The 17,964-nt window shown below is 48.3% G+C and overlaps 1 protein-coding gene and 1 long non-coding RNA gene across 2 annotated transcripts in view; one reads left to right on the forward strand and one right to left on the reverse strand.

Annotated features, from left to right (window-relative positions):
• Positions 1-17,964, forward strand: part of LOC129697545 (uncharacterized) — a 44,241-nt gene that overhangs the window by 6,248 nt on the left and 20,029 nt on the right. The window lies entirely within an intron of this gene.
• On the reverse strand, positions 3,048-17,401 carry LOC129697544 (protein FAM177B-like). Its single transcript, XM_055636209.1, has 5 exons — positions 17,154-17,401; positions 11,861-12,013; positions 10,296-10,362; positions 6,054-6,151; positions 3,048-4,096 (listed from the first exon to the last, which is right to left on the reverse strand). The coding sequence occupies exons 1-5, from the start codon at positions 17,310-17,312 to the stop codon at positions 3,905-3,907; spliced, it is 669 nt and encodes a 222-aa protein (XP_055492184.1). The 5' UTR covers positions 17,313-17,401; the 3' UTR covers positions 3,048-3,904.

Here is a 17,964-nt window from a genome sequence, read left to right on the forward strand (position 1 = left end):
TTGATCCCGAGTCTCTGGCACTGCAAAGCAGTAACTCTACTGCTGCACCACAGTGACGCCCCTATCCATGTTCCTGCCCAATAACTTTTAAATGCTGTTATTGTACCTGCCTCAAATACTTCCTCAGGCAACTTGTTCCAGATACCGAGTAAGGGCTGGTAGGAAAGTGAACCGGGGTATTGCCTCCAGCACTTTCAAGGTACCGGGACACAAAGATGGCCGGGCAAGGAGAGGGATGTTGGTTCGCAGGAACTGCGGGCTGACCGAATTTTGGTCTTTGAATAATAGCTCCAAAAATGGTGGCGCTTGCATGTGTAATATATGCAAAAAGAATTTCACTGCAGTTACATATGCGACAAATAAAGCACCATTGAACCTCTGCATGAAAATTAACCCTTGGGTTCCTATTAAATCTTTCCCCTCATATTAAACCTATGTCCTCTAGTTCTTGATTCCCCTACCCTGGGATAAAGACAGTGTATTCACCCTCTCTATGCCCTTCATGGTCCTAACCTGACCAAGCACGACGTATAATTCATTCCCTTAAGTCCTAGCAACATGCTTGTAAATATTTTTGACACTTTTTCCAGCTTAATGGCATCTTTCCTATAACATGTGACCAAAACTGAACACAATATTCCAAGTGCCGCCTCACCAATATTTTGTACAACAACATAACATCCAACTTTTATAGGTCAGGTGGCACAGGTGGAGGGAAACACAGACCATGATTTATTTCAAGACCCTTCTTCAAACTGGTGTTAGCCATTTTACCTCCCTGTCCCATTCCCATACTGACCTTTCTATCATTGGCCTCCTTGATTGCCAGAGTGAGGCCATGCACAAACCTGAAGAACAGCACCTCATATGCTGCTTGGATAGCCTACAACCCCATGGTATGAACATTGAATTCTCCAATTTCAAATAATGCCCTCCCTACCCCCTCCCTTTCCCATACGCTCATCCTCCACCCTTCCTATTCCCGAATCTCCTATGTCCCTTTCATCACCCCTCTTTCCCTTCTCCCCTCTCCACACCCATCCCATCCACATCCCTCCCTCCAGCTTCACATTTCACTCCTCTCGTGTTCTGGCACCCTGTTATCTCCTTTTCACCTCTAACCTTTGTCACTTACTCCACCCATCTACCAATCACCCCCCCCCCCCCCCCCCCCTCACCGGTATCCACCTACTGTACCACTTGCCAATCCTTACCCTGCCTCCATGCCTCTTTTCCAGTTCCCCACCACTTCATTCATCTGAAGAAATGCTGTCTGTCCATTTCCTCCACAAATGTTGCCTGACCCGCTGAGTTTCCCCAGGATTGTGTTTTTTTGCTCAAGATTCCAGCATCTACAGTTTCCTATGTTTCCATCCCAACTTCTATACTCAATTCCCTCATGTATAGTATGATATGATTAACTGGTTAGCACACAAACAAAAGCTTTTCACTGCATCACGGTACACGTGAAAGTAATAAACTCCATTAGCCCGAAGAGGCCACTCTTTTTCCCCTGGGTGGAAATGTACAACACTAGAGGGAAGAGCTATCAGGTAAGAGGAGGAAAGTTTAATGGGGATGGATGTGCGGGGCAATATATTTTTTGCACAGTAGTGTAGGCCTGGAATGCATTGCCAGGCATTATGGTGGAAGCAGATAAGTTAGTGGTGTTTATGAGATGTTTAGATAGGCACGTGGAAGTGCAGGGAATAAAGGGATATGGATCATGTACAGGCAAATGAGATCAGTTTAACTTGGCATCATGTTCGGCACAAACATTGTTGGCCGAAGGGCCCGTTCCTGTGCTGTACGGTTCTATGTTCTATCAAGAAAGCAGCCAACATAATCAAGGGCCATTTTCACCCTTGACAGTCCCTCCTCTCCCCTCTCCTTTTGGGCAGAAGATACAAAAACTAAAAACACATGCCATCGGATATACCGTACCATAGATTTAGGAACAGGTTTTTCACATCTTCTCCAAAACCCAATGCGCTAATGGTGAAATTTTTACGTCTCCGTCTCCCCCGCCCGATCGTCCATCACGCTGGTGGGTGGGTGGGCTTACCCTGATGGAAGCTACGATCGGCCGGGCCTCCGCTGCTTTTCACCTTCTCCAGATCACTCCAGGCCTCACTCTGGTCCACGCTGGCCGCAGCCTAGCTCGGGCCCGACGCCTGGTGGGGATGCTTCTGCTCTACGACCTGGGTAGGTGCTGCCTCTACCCCCTCCCCCTCCCTCTCTACCCCCTCCCCGGGGCAGAGAGAGAGAGAGAGAGAGAGAGAGAGGGGGGAGAAGGGGTGTGGAGGGAGGGTGGGAGAGGGGATGGAGAGTGGGGGGAAGAGAAGGGAGGAGAAGGGGGAAGAGGAGAGGGGGAGGGGGAGGAGGAGGAGAGGGGGAGGGAGGAGGAGAGGGGGCCCTCCCTCTCTGCCCCCCCTTTCTGTTCCCCTCCCCCCCTACCCCCCCCCCCCCCTCTCTCTCGGGAGTGGTGAAAATTGGGACCTATGGGTGAGTGGTGGAGTATTGCAATTGCAGACTGGGTGCATCAAGGACAAAGGTTTATAATAGCTCTTCAGCTCCCCCAGCTGTAAACTAGTGGAATGTATCTGTTATCATCTTTGTTATTACGTCCCTCCAACAAAGACATATTTGCAGAGATTCTTTGGTAAATTTCTAATCTAGAAGGTCTAGAAGAGAAATATCAACAGCTTAGTAAATGGGATCCTCCTTTCTGGAAGTGCAAGGCTGGGAACCAGTGCAACATATCTGTCCCTGGTGGGTCAGATAGCATTTCTGGAGAACATAGATAGGTGACGTTTTGGGTCGGAACCTTTCTTCAAACTGATTGTATGGAGGGAGGGAAGGAAGCTGGAAGAGAGGTGGCTATCCAAACGAATCAAATATACTATACATAAATACAAAGTACAATAGGTACAGCAAAGAGGAAGATACAGAGTGCAGAATATAGTTCTCAGCATTGTAGGGCTTCCGTTCCAGGAGCACATTGTTATAAGGAGAGATTGGATAGGCTTGATCTGTTTTGCCTGGAGACGAGGTGTCTGAGGGATGAACCTATACAAGATAGTGGAGTCAGGGGATATGGGGTGAAGGCAGGAATGGGGTACTGATTGTGGATGATCAGCCATGATCACATTGAATGGCGGTGCTGGCTTGAAGGGCCGAATGGCCTACTCCTGCACCTATTGTCTATAAGAGTTGTATAAAATCATGAGGGCATAGTGAATGCATAGAGTTTTTTTTCTAGGGTAGTGGAGTCTAAAACTAGAGGACATGGATTTAATGTGAGGGGAAACATTTAACAGGAATCTGAAGGGGAACTTTCTCACAGAGGTTGGTGGGTATATGGAACAAGCTGCCAGAGGAGGTAGTTGAGGCAGGTACTATAACGGCATTTAAAAGACATTTGGACAGGTACATGAATAGGGAAGATTTAAAAGGATATGGGCCAAAGACGACTGGTGGGACCAGCTTAGATAGGCATGGATACCATACTGATACTTAAAATTCCATATTTAATTAAGTTGCTGTGGTGAGATTTGAATTATGTATCCTCAGAACCATTGATATAATAGCTTAGTCACTAAAACCTACATATGCTGAAATTCCAAAACATGAACATTGGAAATGCACAGTAGGTCAGACAGCATCTGGGAGGAGAGAGACTGAGCTCACATTTTGGGTCAATGGCTTAGATTAAACCAAGAGGTGACAGCCCAACCCAATTGCAGGCTGGTTCTAGGAGATGAAGGGCCAGCTGGTGACATCGCCCCTTGTGGGAGTGGAGGAACAACTAGAGGACACTTTGAGCCTCAGTTTGTCTTGCGAACAGTTACAACAATCGACAGGGGAAGGGATTATACACAAGGAGGGGCGGCAATGGATGGGGTTAGTTGTCCGCATCTCCACTGTCTCCCAGCACTTCATTAGTGTACGAAACCTGGTGCTTGGTCTCAGCCCCGCTGTGGATTCCTGGATCCTCTGCTGTCCCATATTCAGGCTTCTGAATCGGCAGATGCCTCCTCTCATTGAATTCCATCTCCTCCATTTCTGTGACTTCTTCTCCATCTTCATCTTCTTCCTGGAAGTAAAGAGCAGTGACTTTAAATCCTGGAGAGGCAGAGAGAAACATTTTTAAATGGATCATGTGCAGGCAAATAAGAGTTGACTTTGCATCATGTTCGGCACAGACATTGTGGGCCGAAGGGCCTGGTCCTGTGCTGTACTGTTCTATGTTCTACGTAACCACCCGGCACCCCTCCCATACCTCTTCTCTCCTACTCTCAAGGAGAGGATGTTTCTCCTGGCTGGGAGGGGTCTAGAACCATGGGACCCAGCCTCACAAAAAGGGGTCAGCCATACAGAACAGAGATGACTTTTTTCCCCAAGGTGATGAACCTTTGGGCTTCCTGGGAGGTTATGGAGACCCATCGCTGAAAGTATTTGTTAGGAGTTCAAAGGGACCTGGGTATTAAGAGGAAAGTGGAGTTAAGATAAAAAAAAGATAGGCCATGATGTTACTCAACGACGGAGTTGAGGGTCCACAGTCTATGACTGGTGCGTATGCTCCCCCTTCCCTGCCCTCCCTTACTTATCCCATTATTCCCAGTTCTCAGTTGAGGGAAGACCTGATAAAAGTTTAGGTTTAGGTTTATTATTGTCATGTGTACCAAAGTACAGTGAAAAGCTTTGTTTTGCATGCTATCCAAACAGATCATGTACCATACATAGATACAAACAAATCAAACTCAAGCATTATTAGTAGGGCTAAGGGGAAGAATATATAATTATGCGAGGCATGGTTAGGGTATACAGTCAGAACCTTTTTCCCAGCGTGGAAATGTAAAATATTAGAGGGCATAGCTTTAAAGTCAGAGGGGCAAAGTTTAAAGGAGATGCGCGGGGCAAGTTTTCTTTTACACAGGGTGGTGGGTGCCTGGAACATGCTTTGTTGGTGTTAAATGATTGAACTATGTTTACAATTATTAGCAATGTTACAAAAATTTGAGATTTTAAAAATCAAGTCTGCAATTTATCCCATCAGATAAAGCATAACAATAAGTTTAATTTGACACCAAATTCACTTTCATATCTCAAGTATTAAAAAAGTTATGGCCATTTTCATACTCGGAAATTAGCATCTTGTTCCCTATTGATTTTCAATGGACATTACAAAAAAGCTGTGATCTTGGATAATCAAAAGCCCATTTCTTAAGGAAAGATTAACATTTTTAAATAGCCTAAGTGTCCAAAGATTATTCACAAATAATTCACAATATAACATGATTTTTATATCTAATTTACATTAATTTACAGGCCAAATGGAAGGAATTTAGTGTTCAATTGCTGTAAATAAATGCCCATTTAAATCGGCTTTCTAGTGGGTTTCTGTGAACGCGCTGGTTTAGAACGTTGACATCGCGCTGGATTAGTGCCCTCAAATGCCGAGAAAAATACTGCAGGATATAAAAAGCCCAAAATGAACTACTCGCTATAGATAACTTGATATATAGGGTTATATATATGCCCCATTTAATGTAAAAATAAGGTACATACCTTTAATTGTTTGCTTTATAAAACCCTGGGGCTGCGAGAGGTTGCGGAATGAGACAGTAATTTTAAACTATTATAACTATATTATCGAGGCCTATAAAACTAATAATACCTTTTGCGACCGGGTCTTGCAGCGATTTTTCGTTAATGATTTACTAGGCTGAACATCTGCGATTAGTACAGCCTAGTAAAAATCGCGTTTTAAACCCGCCCCCTCCAAACAGCGCCAAAATCGCGGACCTGGCTGTGGGCAGATTCCCAATGGCGATTCAGGTAGGTTTTGTAACATACCTACAATTATCAGAATCAAAGAACATTTTGTTCACATAGAAAATTGTAAAATTAGTGTGAAATCATGTTGGATACCCTGATGGTTAGTTGACACACCTTGGTGTAAAATATTTGTTGCATTCCATCAATAACCTGATAATTGCACCTTGCCTACATAAAATACAACACCGTATAATCATAGACGTGTCAGAGACCTGGTCTTGAACACTGAAGTATTCATCAACTGCATACTGGTACTTGGGTGTGGTCAGCCCCAACAGGTCGGCCAGTTTCCCACCGAGAAAGTCACATGCTGGGGGAAAGGAAACAGCAAAATGTCAGAGAAATACAAGTCATAGCACCAGCCCCTCCCCACTGTTTGTCAACATAGGGCACAGTAATGGGGGGCATTCCCAATCTCTGCGGAATTAGCTAATGCTCAAAATGCTTGCAAGCACGTACATCCAGACTCATGAACAACTTCTTCCCCCTGTTATCAGACTGCTGAATGCTCCTCCCATAAGCAAGGATGTAGTCATCTCCCAACCATCTTTAGTTTTAGTTTAGAGACACAGTGTGGAAACAGGCCCATCGGCACACCGTGTCCACGTCGACCAGCAATCCCCTCACATTAACACATTATTCCATACACACTAGGGACAACTTACAATTTTACCAAGACAATTAACCTACAAACCTGTTTGTCTTTGGAACGTGGGAGGAAACCTGAGCTCCAGGGAAAAACCCATGCAATTCACTGGGAGAATGTACAAAATCCATACAGACAGTACCTGTAGTCAAGATTCACTCAACAAGGATCTTCTAGCAAGGTATGTTGTCCAGAACCACAGGTCATGTCCCCATGGGAGAGTGGACTGGAAGGCACCTTGCTACACGTGACAATAATAGTCTGTGTGATGTTGCATGGTCAATGTGTAGTTGTACAGTGTTGTGAGGTTGTATAATCAAACGCATGCCCAGCAAGCCATACAATACAGAAGAAGGTAGGACAGGTGGCAGGGTATATACCTGGAGAGGGGATTGTAAGGAATAAGGAGTTGCAGAGGGAGTGGTTCAGGGGCGTGTTTTAAGATGGCGCCTATCTGTGGCGACATTTTGCCAGCAGCTCAACAGAAGCTTCAACCGCAGCTGTGGGAGCCCCCGACTGTCAACGATCCCTCGATAGCTGGAGAATACCTGACCCGACTGAGGATCATAGGTGTACTGTACCTGGAAACACCGGGAAGACCTCCGAAGCCGATCTCCCAGGAGCAACGGAGCTGAGCTGCCAACTGTGAGGGAATTCCCGATGGCAACGGAGCTGGAGCTGCTGTCTGCAAGGGAATCCCCCTTCTAGCGCAGGTTCGCAGAAACAGCAGGTACAGTAAAAACAGTACCTGGAAACAACGGAGAGGCCTCGATTGTGTCCAGAAACTAGGCCGACGGGCAGGACTTCAGGTTAGCCTGAAGCGCAGGGGACTTCGACCTCCTCTCCCTACCATCCTACTGGCCAATGTACAGTCCCTTGAAAACAAAGTGGAGGACTTAAGGGCAGGGCTGCTTTACCAAAGGGAGCTGAGGGAATGCTCTGTGTTCTGTTTCAGAGACATGGCTCATCCCCAGCTCCCCAGACTCGGCGCCATCGCATGGATTGTACACTGGCATCTGGGAAAGGAAGAGGAGGGGGCGTCTGCCTCATGGTCAACTCTGTGTGGTGCACTGTCAAGGCAGTCCTATCCAACTCCTGCTCTCCACATGTGGAACACCTGGCTGCGAAGTGCTGTACCTTCTACCTACCGAGGGAATTCACCTCCATCATCCTGACCGCAGTCTACATCCCACCCCAGGCTGATGTCCATCTGGCACTGGGGGAGCTGCACGGCGTGTTTAACAAGCACCAGACGGCTTACCCCGAGGCGTTTACCACCATAGCTGGGGACTTCAACAAAGCCAACCTGAAGAAATCGCTCTCTAACTTCCACCAATATGTTTCCTGCAGCACCAGAGGATCAAACACCCTTGACCACTGCTACACGACCATCAAAGACGCCTAGCGCTCTATCCCTTGCCCTCACTTCGGTAAATCCGACCATACTGCGGTGCTCCTGCTTCCTGCCTACAGGCAGCAATTGAAGAGCACACCCCCGGAGGTGACGACTGCACAGAACTGGTCGGGAGGGTGGGGGGGGGGGGGCAGAGGAACAACTCCAGGACTGTCTTAAGTCTGTAGACTGGGCAATGTTCAGGGACTCGGCAATGGACCTGAATGAATACGCCACAGTCGTTACCGACTTCATAATGAAATGTGTGGAGGACTGCATCCCAACAAAAACCTTCCGAGTTTCCCCAACCAGAAGCCTTGGACGAACCAGGATGAACCTTGGATGAACCAAGAGATCCGCACTCTTCTGAAGTACAGATCCCGGGCACATTCAGGTCTGGAGATACAGAGGTCTACAAGAAGTCCAGATACGACCTTGGTAAGGGCATCAAAAAGGCCAAAAGGGTCCTGCTCCAAGCTGGAGGATGAGACAGATGTTCGGCAACTGTGGCAGGGCTTGAATGCCATCATCTCCTGCAAGGCGAAATCAGGAGGCAGCTCAATTGTCAGCGAAGCATCACTCCCTGACGAGCTCAATGCATTTTACGCACGCTTTGATAGGGAGAACATTGATGTGCTTTCCCGAGCCCCCATTCACCGTGATGGTATTTCAGTCACAATCACAGAGGCCAACATCAGAAGATCCTTCAGAGGGGTGAACCCTCGGAAAGCGCCTGGACCTGATGGTATACCCGGCCAAGTGCTAAAAACCTGTGCGGACCACCTGGCTGGAGTTTTCACGGATATTTTCAATCTCTCACTTCTGAGGTCTGAGGTTCCCACCTGCTTTAAAAGAGCATCAATAATACCAGTGCCCAAAAAGAGCAAGGTGATGTGCCTCAACGGCTATCGATTAGTAGCACTAATGTCTGTGGTGATGAAGTGCTTTGAAAGGTTGATTATGGCGCACATCAACTCCTACCTCGACAAGAACCTTGACCCACTGCAGTTCGCTTACCGCCACAACAGATCAATGGTGGATGTGATCTCACTGGCTCTCCACTCCGCTCTGGACCACTTGGACAACAAAAACTTATATGTCAGGCTGTTATTCATTGACTACAGCTCGGCATTTAAAACCATCATCCCCTCCAAGCTGGTTACCAAGCTCTCAGATCTTGGTCTCTGCACATCCCTCTTCAATTGGATCCTCGACTTCCTCATCCACATACCACAGTCTGTCTGCATTGGTGGAAATGTGTCATCCTCGATAACAATCAGCACGGGAGCACCTTAAGGCTGCGTGCTCCCTGCTGTACTCACTCTATACTCATGACGTGTAGCTGGACATAGTGCGAACTCCATCATCAAGTTCACCGACGACACCACTGTTGTGGGACGAATCACTGATGGTGATGAGTCAGAGTATAGAAGTTAGATTGACCGATGCACCAAATGGTGCCAGCACAATAACCTGGCTCTCAGCACCAGCATAACCAAAGAATTGATTGTTGACTTTGGAAGGGGTAGGATAGGGACCCACAATCCCGTTTATATCAATGGGACGATAGTGGAAAGGGTCAAGAACTTCAAATTCCTGGGCATGCATATTTCCGAAGATCTTTCCTCGTCCCAACACACTGATGCAATTATAAAGAAAGCACATCAGCTCCTCTACTTCCTGAGAAGATTACGGAGAGTCGGTATGTCAAAGAGGACTCTCTCGAACTTCTACAGGTGTACAGTAGAGAGCATGCTGACCAGTTGCATCGTGGCTTGGTTCGGTAACTTGAGCGTCCAGGAGCGGAAAAGAATGCAGAAAGTTGTGACCACTGCCCAGTCCATTATCGGTTCTGTCCTCCCCACCATCGAAGAAATCTGTCGCAGTTGCTGCCTCATAAAGGCTGCCAACATCATCAAGGACCCACACCATCCTGGCCACACACTCATCTCTCCGCTGCTATCAGGCAGACGGTAGAGGAGCCTGAAATCTGGTACATCCAGGTTCAGGAACAGCTTCTTCCCCAAAGCCTATTGCACTTTATCTGCTTATTTATGTATATATATATATGGTCTATGCTATATAGATACACTGATCTGTTCTGTATTTATGCTTACAATACTCTGTTGCGCTCCAGCATGCAAGAATTTCATTGTCCTATCTGGGACACATGACAATAAACTCTCTTGACTTGACTCTTGACTCTCTTGAGATGTTTGAGTGTTCCTTTCCTCACAATCTGTCTCCCCAGAACCCCTTTCCCCTCCCCTGCTCCCATCCATTGCTACATTTACCAAGCATGTGCTAGATTCTACTTCTTTCAGATAACCGGCTAGTTAGTGAACTGGTTAGCTAGTTCATGGTTCCCTGGTTAGCGGTTCTCTGACCAGCTCCTTGCGCCTGTTTAATACTCACTCAACAAGGATCTTCTTGCAAGGTACGTTGCCCAGAACCACAGGTAGTGTCCCCATGGGAGAGTGGACTGGAAAGTAATCGATGGCCGTTAGATTCCTGCTCTCGTCCTAACCTTGCCAAGTCCCACCTACACCCCAGCCCAGCTCCGCCCCCCAGTCCCTCATCTAAGCATTGGACTGTTCATCATCAGTTCCTGCTGAGCTGTGTCAGAGAGTGTATGGACGGCACCTCTCTTCCCCATTGAGACCCCTCTCCCGCAGAAACACCCCGCTCCCCCACCAACACCTCTCCCCACAGAACCATCCCCTCAACAAACCCCTCTCCCTACAGACCCACCCTACTTCTCCACCGAGACCCATCCCTCACAGACCCATTCCTGTCACTCATCAAGACCCACTAACCAATCCCCAATGAAGCCCCTCCAGCAACCCACCATCTCCCATTGAACCCCATCCTACGGACCTGCCCCACCCAATGAACCCCCCTCACCCCACTAACCTACCTATCCTCCACAACAGCCTGTCCCCCACTCCCACAGACCCACCTCACCTACGAACCTCCCACTCGTGTCTCACTGACATCCACTCCACTGATCTTCCCCTCCCCTGACAATACCTCTCTCCCCCACTTATCCACCCATCCCTCTCTACTGACTCCCTCTTCCACAGCAATTCCCCCTCCCTCACTAATCCATTCCCATCCCACACTGAAGCCCCTCTCCCACTGGCCCACCCTTCCTCCCACTGATTTTTCCCCCCTTCCCCGCCCCTCCTCCCACACAGAGTGACCCTGTGGGGATATCCCCAGGAGTGTATACACGCGGATTGTGTGAGTGAGGGAATCTGGTGGAGCTGTGAGGAGACGGTGAGGGAATAAGTGGAGATTGTGGCAGAGACCCAGGAAAAGTATGTGGGAGATGATTAGATCAGAGGGAAAAATGCGGAGAACATGGGTAGTTTGAAAGGGAAATGGGGATCGGGTGGGATCTACATGAAGCGAGCCAGATATCCAGAACGCTGGCCAGATGATGGTGATGTTGAGCAGGTATGAGGGTGTGAGCAGATGTGCAGGAAGCTGGCTCGATGTGGGAATGCTGGTCAGATGTGTAGGAAGCTGGCTAGAAATGCAGGATGTCAAACAGATGTCTGGGTCTGCAGCCACATGTGCAGAATGCGAGGGTGCCAACCAAATACAGTGTTGGTGTAGGAAGGAACTGCAGATGCTGGTTTTAACTGAAGATAGACACAAAAAGCTGGAGTAACTCAGTGGGACAGGCAGCATCTTTGGAGAGAAGGAATGGGTGACGTTCGGGTCGAGACCCTTCTTCAGACAAACAGTGTTGGGCCAGATATGCAGGACGCTAGACAAAGTGGGAGATGCTGAGAAATATGGAGACAGCTGGACAGATTTGAGGTTATGGCGAGAGGTAGGTGATGGTGGACAAATGTGTAGGTGGCTGGACAGATGTGGCTGATGCCAGACAGACGCGGGTGATGCCGGAAAGACCCACGGCAGGTGTGGGCTGTGAGGTGGGATGGTGACCACCCGTGATACTGGGCTCTCACAGGCTCGACTGTCTTCTCCGGCTCCTCCTTCTCCTCCTCTTCGCTGCTATCGCCCATGGTCTCTCCGCTGGTAAAGTAAAGAAGTCTCCGGGGCTCTTCCCTGCCCGTGTCCACTCGGACGGCAGCTGACGTCAGATAAGGGCCTCCCTCCACCTGACAGACAAGGGAGCAGTGAGAGGGCTCCGCACAGCCGCTGCCCCTGCCCAGCACGCGGGTGAAGGGGAGAGTGCCCCTGGCCACGCATTGTAACCAAAGTCCTACAAAGCTGCAACATGGCTCCCTTATAATCAGTGCCCCAAGTGATGAAGGCAAGCAAGTTGGCCATCAGTCAGGGTATTGAGTGTAGAAACAAAGAACTGCTGATGCTGGTTTACAAAAAGACACAAACAAAGGCAGGCGAAGGGTTCTGACATGAAACAATGCCTACCAATGTTCACCAGAGATGCTGCCTGACCCGCTGAGTTACTGCAGCACTTTGTGTCTTTTATTGAGCACAGAAGTGGGGATGTTATGTTACAGCTGTACAAGATGTTGATGACGCTGCACTTGGAGTACTGCGTTCAGTTTTGGTCACTCTGCTGCAGCAAATAAGTCATTAAGCTCACAAGAGTGCAGAGAAATGCAGACACAAGAACTGAATATGCTGCTTTACAGAAAAAGGGACAAAATGCTGGAGTAACTCATCCGGTCAGGCTACATTTCTGGAGAAAATGGATAGGCAACATCTCAGGTCGGGACCCTTCTTCAACCCAAAACATTGCTTATCCTTGTATTCCAGAAATGCTGTCTAACCCGTTGAGTTACTCCAGAATTTTGTGGCTTTTTAAGAGTGCAGAGAAAATGTGTGAGGATGTTGCCAGGACTCCAAATAGGGTATGGAATGAATGCTGGCATGCTAAACAAAACCTTGATCAACTGGTTCAGGAGAAATATAATCGCCACATACTTGGAGTGTTTCCAAATAGTACAGAACAGTGGTACCTGCTTGCAAAGAGGATCAGGCACTACAGTATGTTTGCAGAGTAGTGAAAGAACAGGTATTTGAGCATTGAACTATAACAACCCTGGTTAATTCAAATAATACTTTGGTTAATTCAAATGATCTCTAGCCCCAACAACAAAGGATTATACAGGGCTCTCAAACAAAGGTCAAAGTAAAGCTGACCAGGTGTCTGCTACAAGGGAGTTAACCAACGAGAAGACATGAGAGACTAGAATCTTGAGCAAAAAAAAACAAAGCGCTGGAGGAACTCAGCCGGTCAGGCAGCATCTGTGGGGGGAATGGAGGGGCGACGTTATGGGTCAGGACCCTTCTTCACAGCGATGGAGCCTCCCAACTATCTGTCAATCACCTCTCCTCACCTGTATACACCTCTCATCTGCTAATTTTAGTCCTACCCCGTCCCCTCACTTCCCCTTAACAGGTTTCTCCCCTCTGCACCAATGGAAGGAAGCAGCCAACATCATCAAGAACCACTCACACCCCAGTCATTCCCACTTCTCTCTTTCGTCGGGTAGAAGATACAAGAGTCTGAAACCACGTACAGATTCAGGGAGTTTCTTCCCCGCTGTTATCAGACTACAGAACGATCCACCCATAAGCTAGGGTGTAGTCCCGATCTCCCAACCAACCTCATTACGGCCCTTGCACTTTTTCTTTGTAACTATAATGCTACAATGCTGTAACACTATAACATTTTTCTCTTTGTACTACCTGTTGCACTTGTGTATGGCTTCATGCATGGTATGATTTGACTAAAAACTGACCACTGTACACGTGACTAATGAACCAACCAATATTACTGATGCCTGCGTTCCCCCACCAATTAATTTAAGGGTGTTGCCATTAACTATATTATTTTCCTGTTCCAGCTTTCCAATTTTAATTACCCTCACCTCCTTCACTTTTTTCCCCACCCCCTAGAGCACACCTTTCCTTCACCATCACCCATCCACCATCCCTCTCTCCACCATTACCCTGGTTCATTTCCCCTCCTCTGTGCGCTCATCTCGCATCCCCGAGTCCCTCTTTTACATTTCATTCCTCCTCTTCTTTCCTTATCTAACTGCTTTCATCTCCAGCCGTTGTCACTTACTCCACCCAATGGCCAATAAGCCCCCACCCCCTCACCTATATCCACCTATCACTTACCGATCGTTTCGCAGAACACCTACATTCATTCCGCCTTAACCCACCTGATCTCCTGGTTGCTCAGCACTTTAACTCCCCCTCCCATTCCCAATCTGACCTTTCTGTGCTGGGCCTCCTCCATTGTCGCAGTGAGGCCCAGCGCAAATTGGAGCAACAACACCTCATATTTTGCTTAGGGAGCTTACACCACAGCGGTATGAACATTGACTTCTCTAATTTCAAATAGCCCTTGCTTGCCCTCTTTCTCCATCCCCTCACCCTTCCCAGTTCTCCCACTAGTCTTACTGTCTCCATCTACATTCTATCTCTATTCCGCTCACTCCCCTGACATCAGTCTGAAGATGGGTCACGACCCAAAACATCACCCAATTCCTTCTCTCCAGAGATGCTGCCTGTCTCGCAGAGTTACTCTAGCATTTTGTGTCTACCTTCGAATTAAACCAGCATCTGCAGTTCTTTCCTCCACCTATCACTTGCCAGGCTTTGCCCCAATCCCACTGCTCTGTTCAGTTTTCTTCACCCTACTCCAATCAGTTTGAAGAAGGCTCCTGACCTGAAATGTCATCTGCCATTCCCTCTGCGGATGCTGCCCGACCCGCTAAGTTCCTCAAGCACATTTTGTTTTCTGCTAAAATTTCCATAATCTGCAGTTTCCTGTATCTCTTTGTGCTCCTTTTCCAGGCGCAAACATAGCTAGTCAATGTCTATAATGACGTGAGCTGCCTATTCTGTGGCCATGTTGGTGGGAGCTTTGGGTATGCAGAGTTCCAAACTGCACAACTTAAATCAAAAGTTGGTGTTGTACCGAAACCTCATCGTGGCCTTCTGGGCCTGTGAAACTGCAGCTGAAATTCTGTTCCTTCCATCATGGCAGCTTGCCATTTCATCTGTAATACCTATGTTTGTACCTGATTGCACCAAGCTCAGTGTGCACATTGAACAGCTCACTGATCTGGCAGCTCCACACACAAGCTGATTGCTTTCAGAAGACGATGCCTGATTAGACATGGCGGTGGGTATGTAGAACAAGCTACCAGAGGAGGGAGTTGAGGCAGGAATATAACAACATTTAAGAGATATTTTGGCAGGTACATAAATAGGAAAGGTTCAGAGTGATATGGGCCAATGCAGGCAAATGGGACTAGTGTAGATGGGGCATCTTGGTTGACAAGGGCAAGTTGGGCCTAAAATTTCAAGAAAAAAAGTGGCATCATAGAATATAGCAGCAGGAATGCTGCAACACGACAATGACATTTTGGTATGATGATGCTGGAATATTGTTGTGGTGGCCTCACTATAAGTAGGATAATATATGTGACCTGGAGAGGGAGTAGAGGAAGTTCACCAGGATCTTACCTGGGACCAAAGCGATTCAGTTGTGAGGAGAGGGCGGAGACCCTGGGACTGCTTTTGCGTAGCGAGTGAGGCAGAGAATAAAGATACACAGGATTCTGAGATGTATACAAAGGGTATCAAACCTTACCTCCCCTCCCTACCCCACCACCCCTGGCAGAGTGGTACATGACCAGAGGGCAGAGCATAAGGTTAAGGGTGATTGGCAGATGGGTGCAGGCAGCATCAGGCTGAATGTTAAACCCTTTAGCTTTAGGAGGGCTTGAGGAGAACTTCTTGTCCATGTTCTCCAGAGATGCTGCCTGCCTGCCAGAGTTACTCCAGCACTTTGTTTCTTTTATTGTAAACCAGCATCTGTAGTTCCTTGTTTCTACTCCTGCTTCTGTTAGGTTCTTGCCAACAGTGGGGCTATTCTAATGAACAGTAGAGGGCTGAGATCAGGAGACGGGGCACAAATGTTTGGTCAAAACAACATCTGTGTGTGGTTGTTTGATGGCTCCACCTAGTGACGGTATCTGACTCACCGTTCCATGTGGAGATGGAAGATTAGTTCAATAATTACTTTGAGTCACACCTGCCAGGGACCTCATGCTGAACTGAGTACTGGAACTCATGAAGTCAATGTGCAAATACACAAGGCAGAGAAGTCCCAGCCGCTGAATTGCCCAGGAATGGATGCTCGTACACCCTAATGGCTTAGTCAATCTGCCCAAGTTCTCTTGGCTCACGAATAGATTGGAAAATCTGGAAAAACGAGACAGAATCCAGGAAATTTCAAACATGACATCTGCTGTATTGGAATCTAAAAGTAAGGACAAGGTCCAGGAGATATTTGAGGGAGACGGATTGGTGCCGAGGTTGTCCGTGGACACTGGTAGACAGATGTTGTTCATGTGAACTTCTAAAGAACTTTGAGTTGAGCCATTCCAATATGAATGCCAACATTACAGACTTTTCCCTTCCTCCTCTGCTGGTGTTGCTAATGTCATTCCTACCCGCTTATCTACGCCTCTTCCCAACATTCCTGACAGGCATTACCGCCTTTTAAATCCAACAGCCCTCCGCCCGTCATCCACGCTCTTCTGATCACGCCGCCCATCCCCCACGCCCCTCTGCAACTTTAAAAACTCGGTTTCTTATATTTATTACAACACAAGCCCAGTCAGGAGCACGTCAGATCCCAGAGATACCCATTGCCCCTCTCCCTACTATCCCTTACCCCTCCTCTCTACAAAAGCCATCAATTCCCTCTTTTTGATACTTGTGTAAACTAAGGGGGATTTTACCAGGGAGCATGTCTTTGGGATGTAGGAGGAAACAGGAGCACACGGAGGAAAACTACGTGGTTCTAGGAAGAATGTGCAAACTCCACGCAAACAGCGGCAGAGGCCAGGATTGAAGCTGGGGCTCTGGAGGTGCTGTTCCCGCTGCTCAACAAATAGTAGTAAGTGCCTGGCGCCAAGTTTGGAAGATGGCTGGGTGGTTGGCAATATTCTGGTGGGGGACTGCAGTGGTGTGCAGGAGCCTTAGCTGTAATAATGGGAGAGAAGCCGGAGACAGGTAGGGAGTGGGATGGGGGAGAACTGGGACTGGCCTCTGAACCCCGCGGGCTGTCCGGCGGTCGGGGAGAGAAGAAAATCAACTCCGGAGCCAGCCTCCTTTCCGCTACGGACAACCCTCTCCCTCCGTCTGTCTCCCTCCCCTCCTCACTCCCTCCGGCCGGCCACCTCCGTCCATCCCTCCCATTCTTTCTCTCTCCACGCACCCCCTCTCGCTTCGGTCTCCCACCTGCCGTGTTCCCTCTCCCGGCTCCATGCGGCTCCTCTCCCCGCGGTGAGACACTGCAAGAGACGGCAGCGCTGCGGCGCCTGCAGGATCCGGGACCGCACCCTCTCCGGATGCGGTTCTTGACCTCAGGACCCACAGCGGGGCGGAGACCCGCACCATGCCGTCTCAAAAGCCGCGGGGCCAGGGTCTCGGCCCCCTCCCACCGGCCAGCGAGGGCAAACGGGGGATAGGAGATGTTTGGGGAAGCAGTAGCCTAGTCTGCTTGGTCTAGTTCATATCTCTCATTCCGCAGCTCCTTAGTTCATTCATACCAACCCTTTCATACTCATACCATCCGATCCAAACCACCCCCTCCCTAGGTACTTTTCCCCACAGTACAACCGCAGGAGATGGAACACCTATCACTTATACCTCCTCACTTGACGCAATCCAGGAACTCCAACTGCCCTTCTATGTGAGATTAAGGTTCACATGCACCTCATCTACTGTATAGTGTTCCCGATGTGGCGAGACAAAACTAGACTAACGAAGTTCCGCAGGGGTCGGTGCTGAGACCGCTACTCTTATCCTTGTATATTGATGATTTGGACGAGGGGATTGAAGGCTTTGTGACCAAGTTTGCGGATGATACGAAAATAGGTAGAAGGGAAGGTGGTGTCCTGAAAGCAGGGACTTTGCAGAAGGACTTGGACAGGTTGAGGGAGTGTGGGCAGAGAAGTAGCAGATGGAATATAGTATAGCAGAGTGTGGAGTCGTGCATTTTGGTAGTAGGAATAAAGGCGTAGATTATTTTCTAAATGGGGAGAGAATC

This window comes from Leucoraja erinacea, chromosome 5 (genome assembly GCF_028641065.1).
Source record: "Leucoraja erinacea ecotype New England chromosome 5, Leri_hhj_1, whole genome shotgun sequence".
Lineage (NCBI taxonomy): Eukaryota > Metazoa > Chordata > Chondrichthyes > Rajiformes > Rajidae > Leucoraja > Leucoraja erinaceus.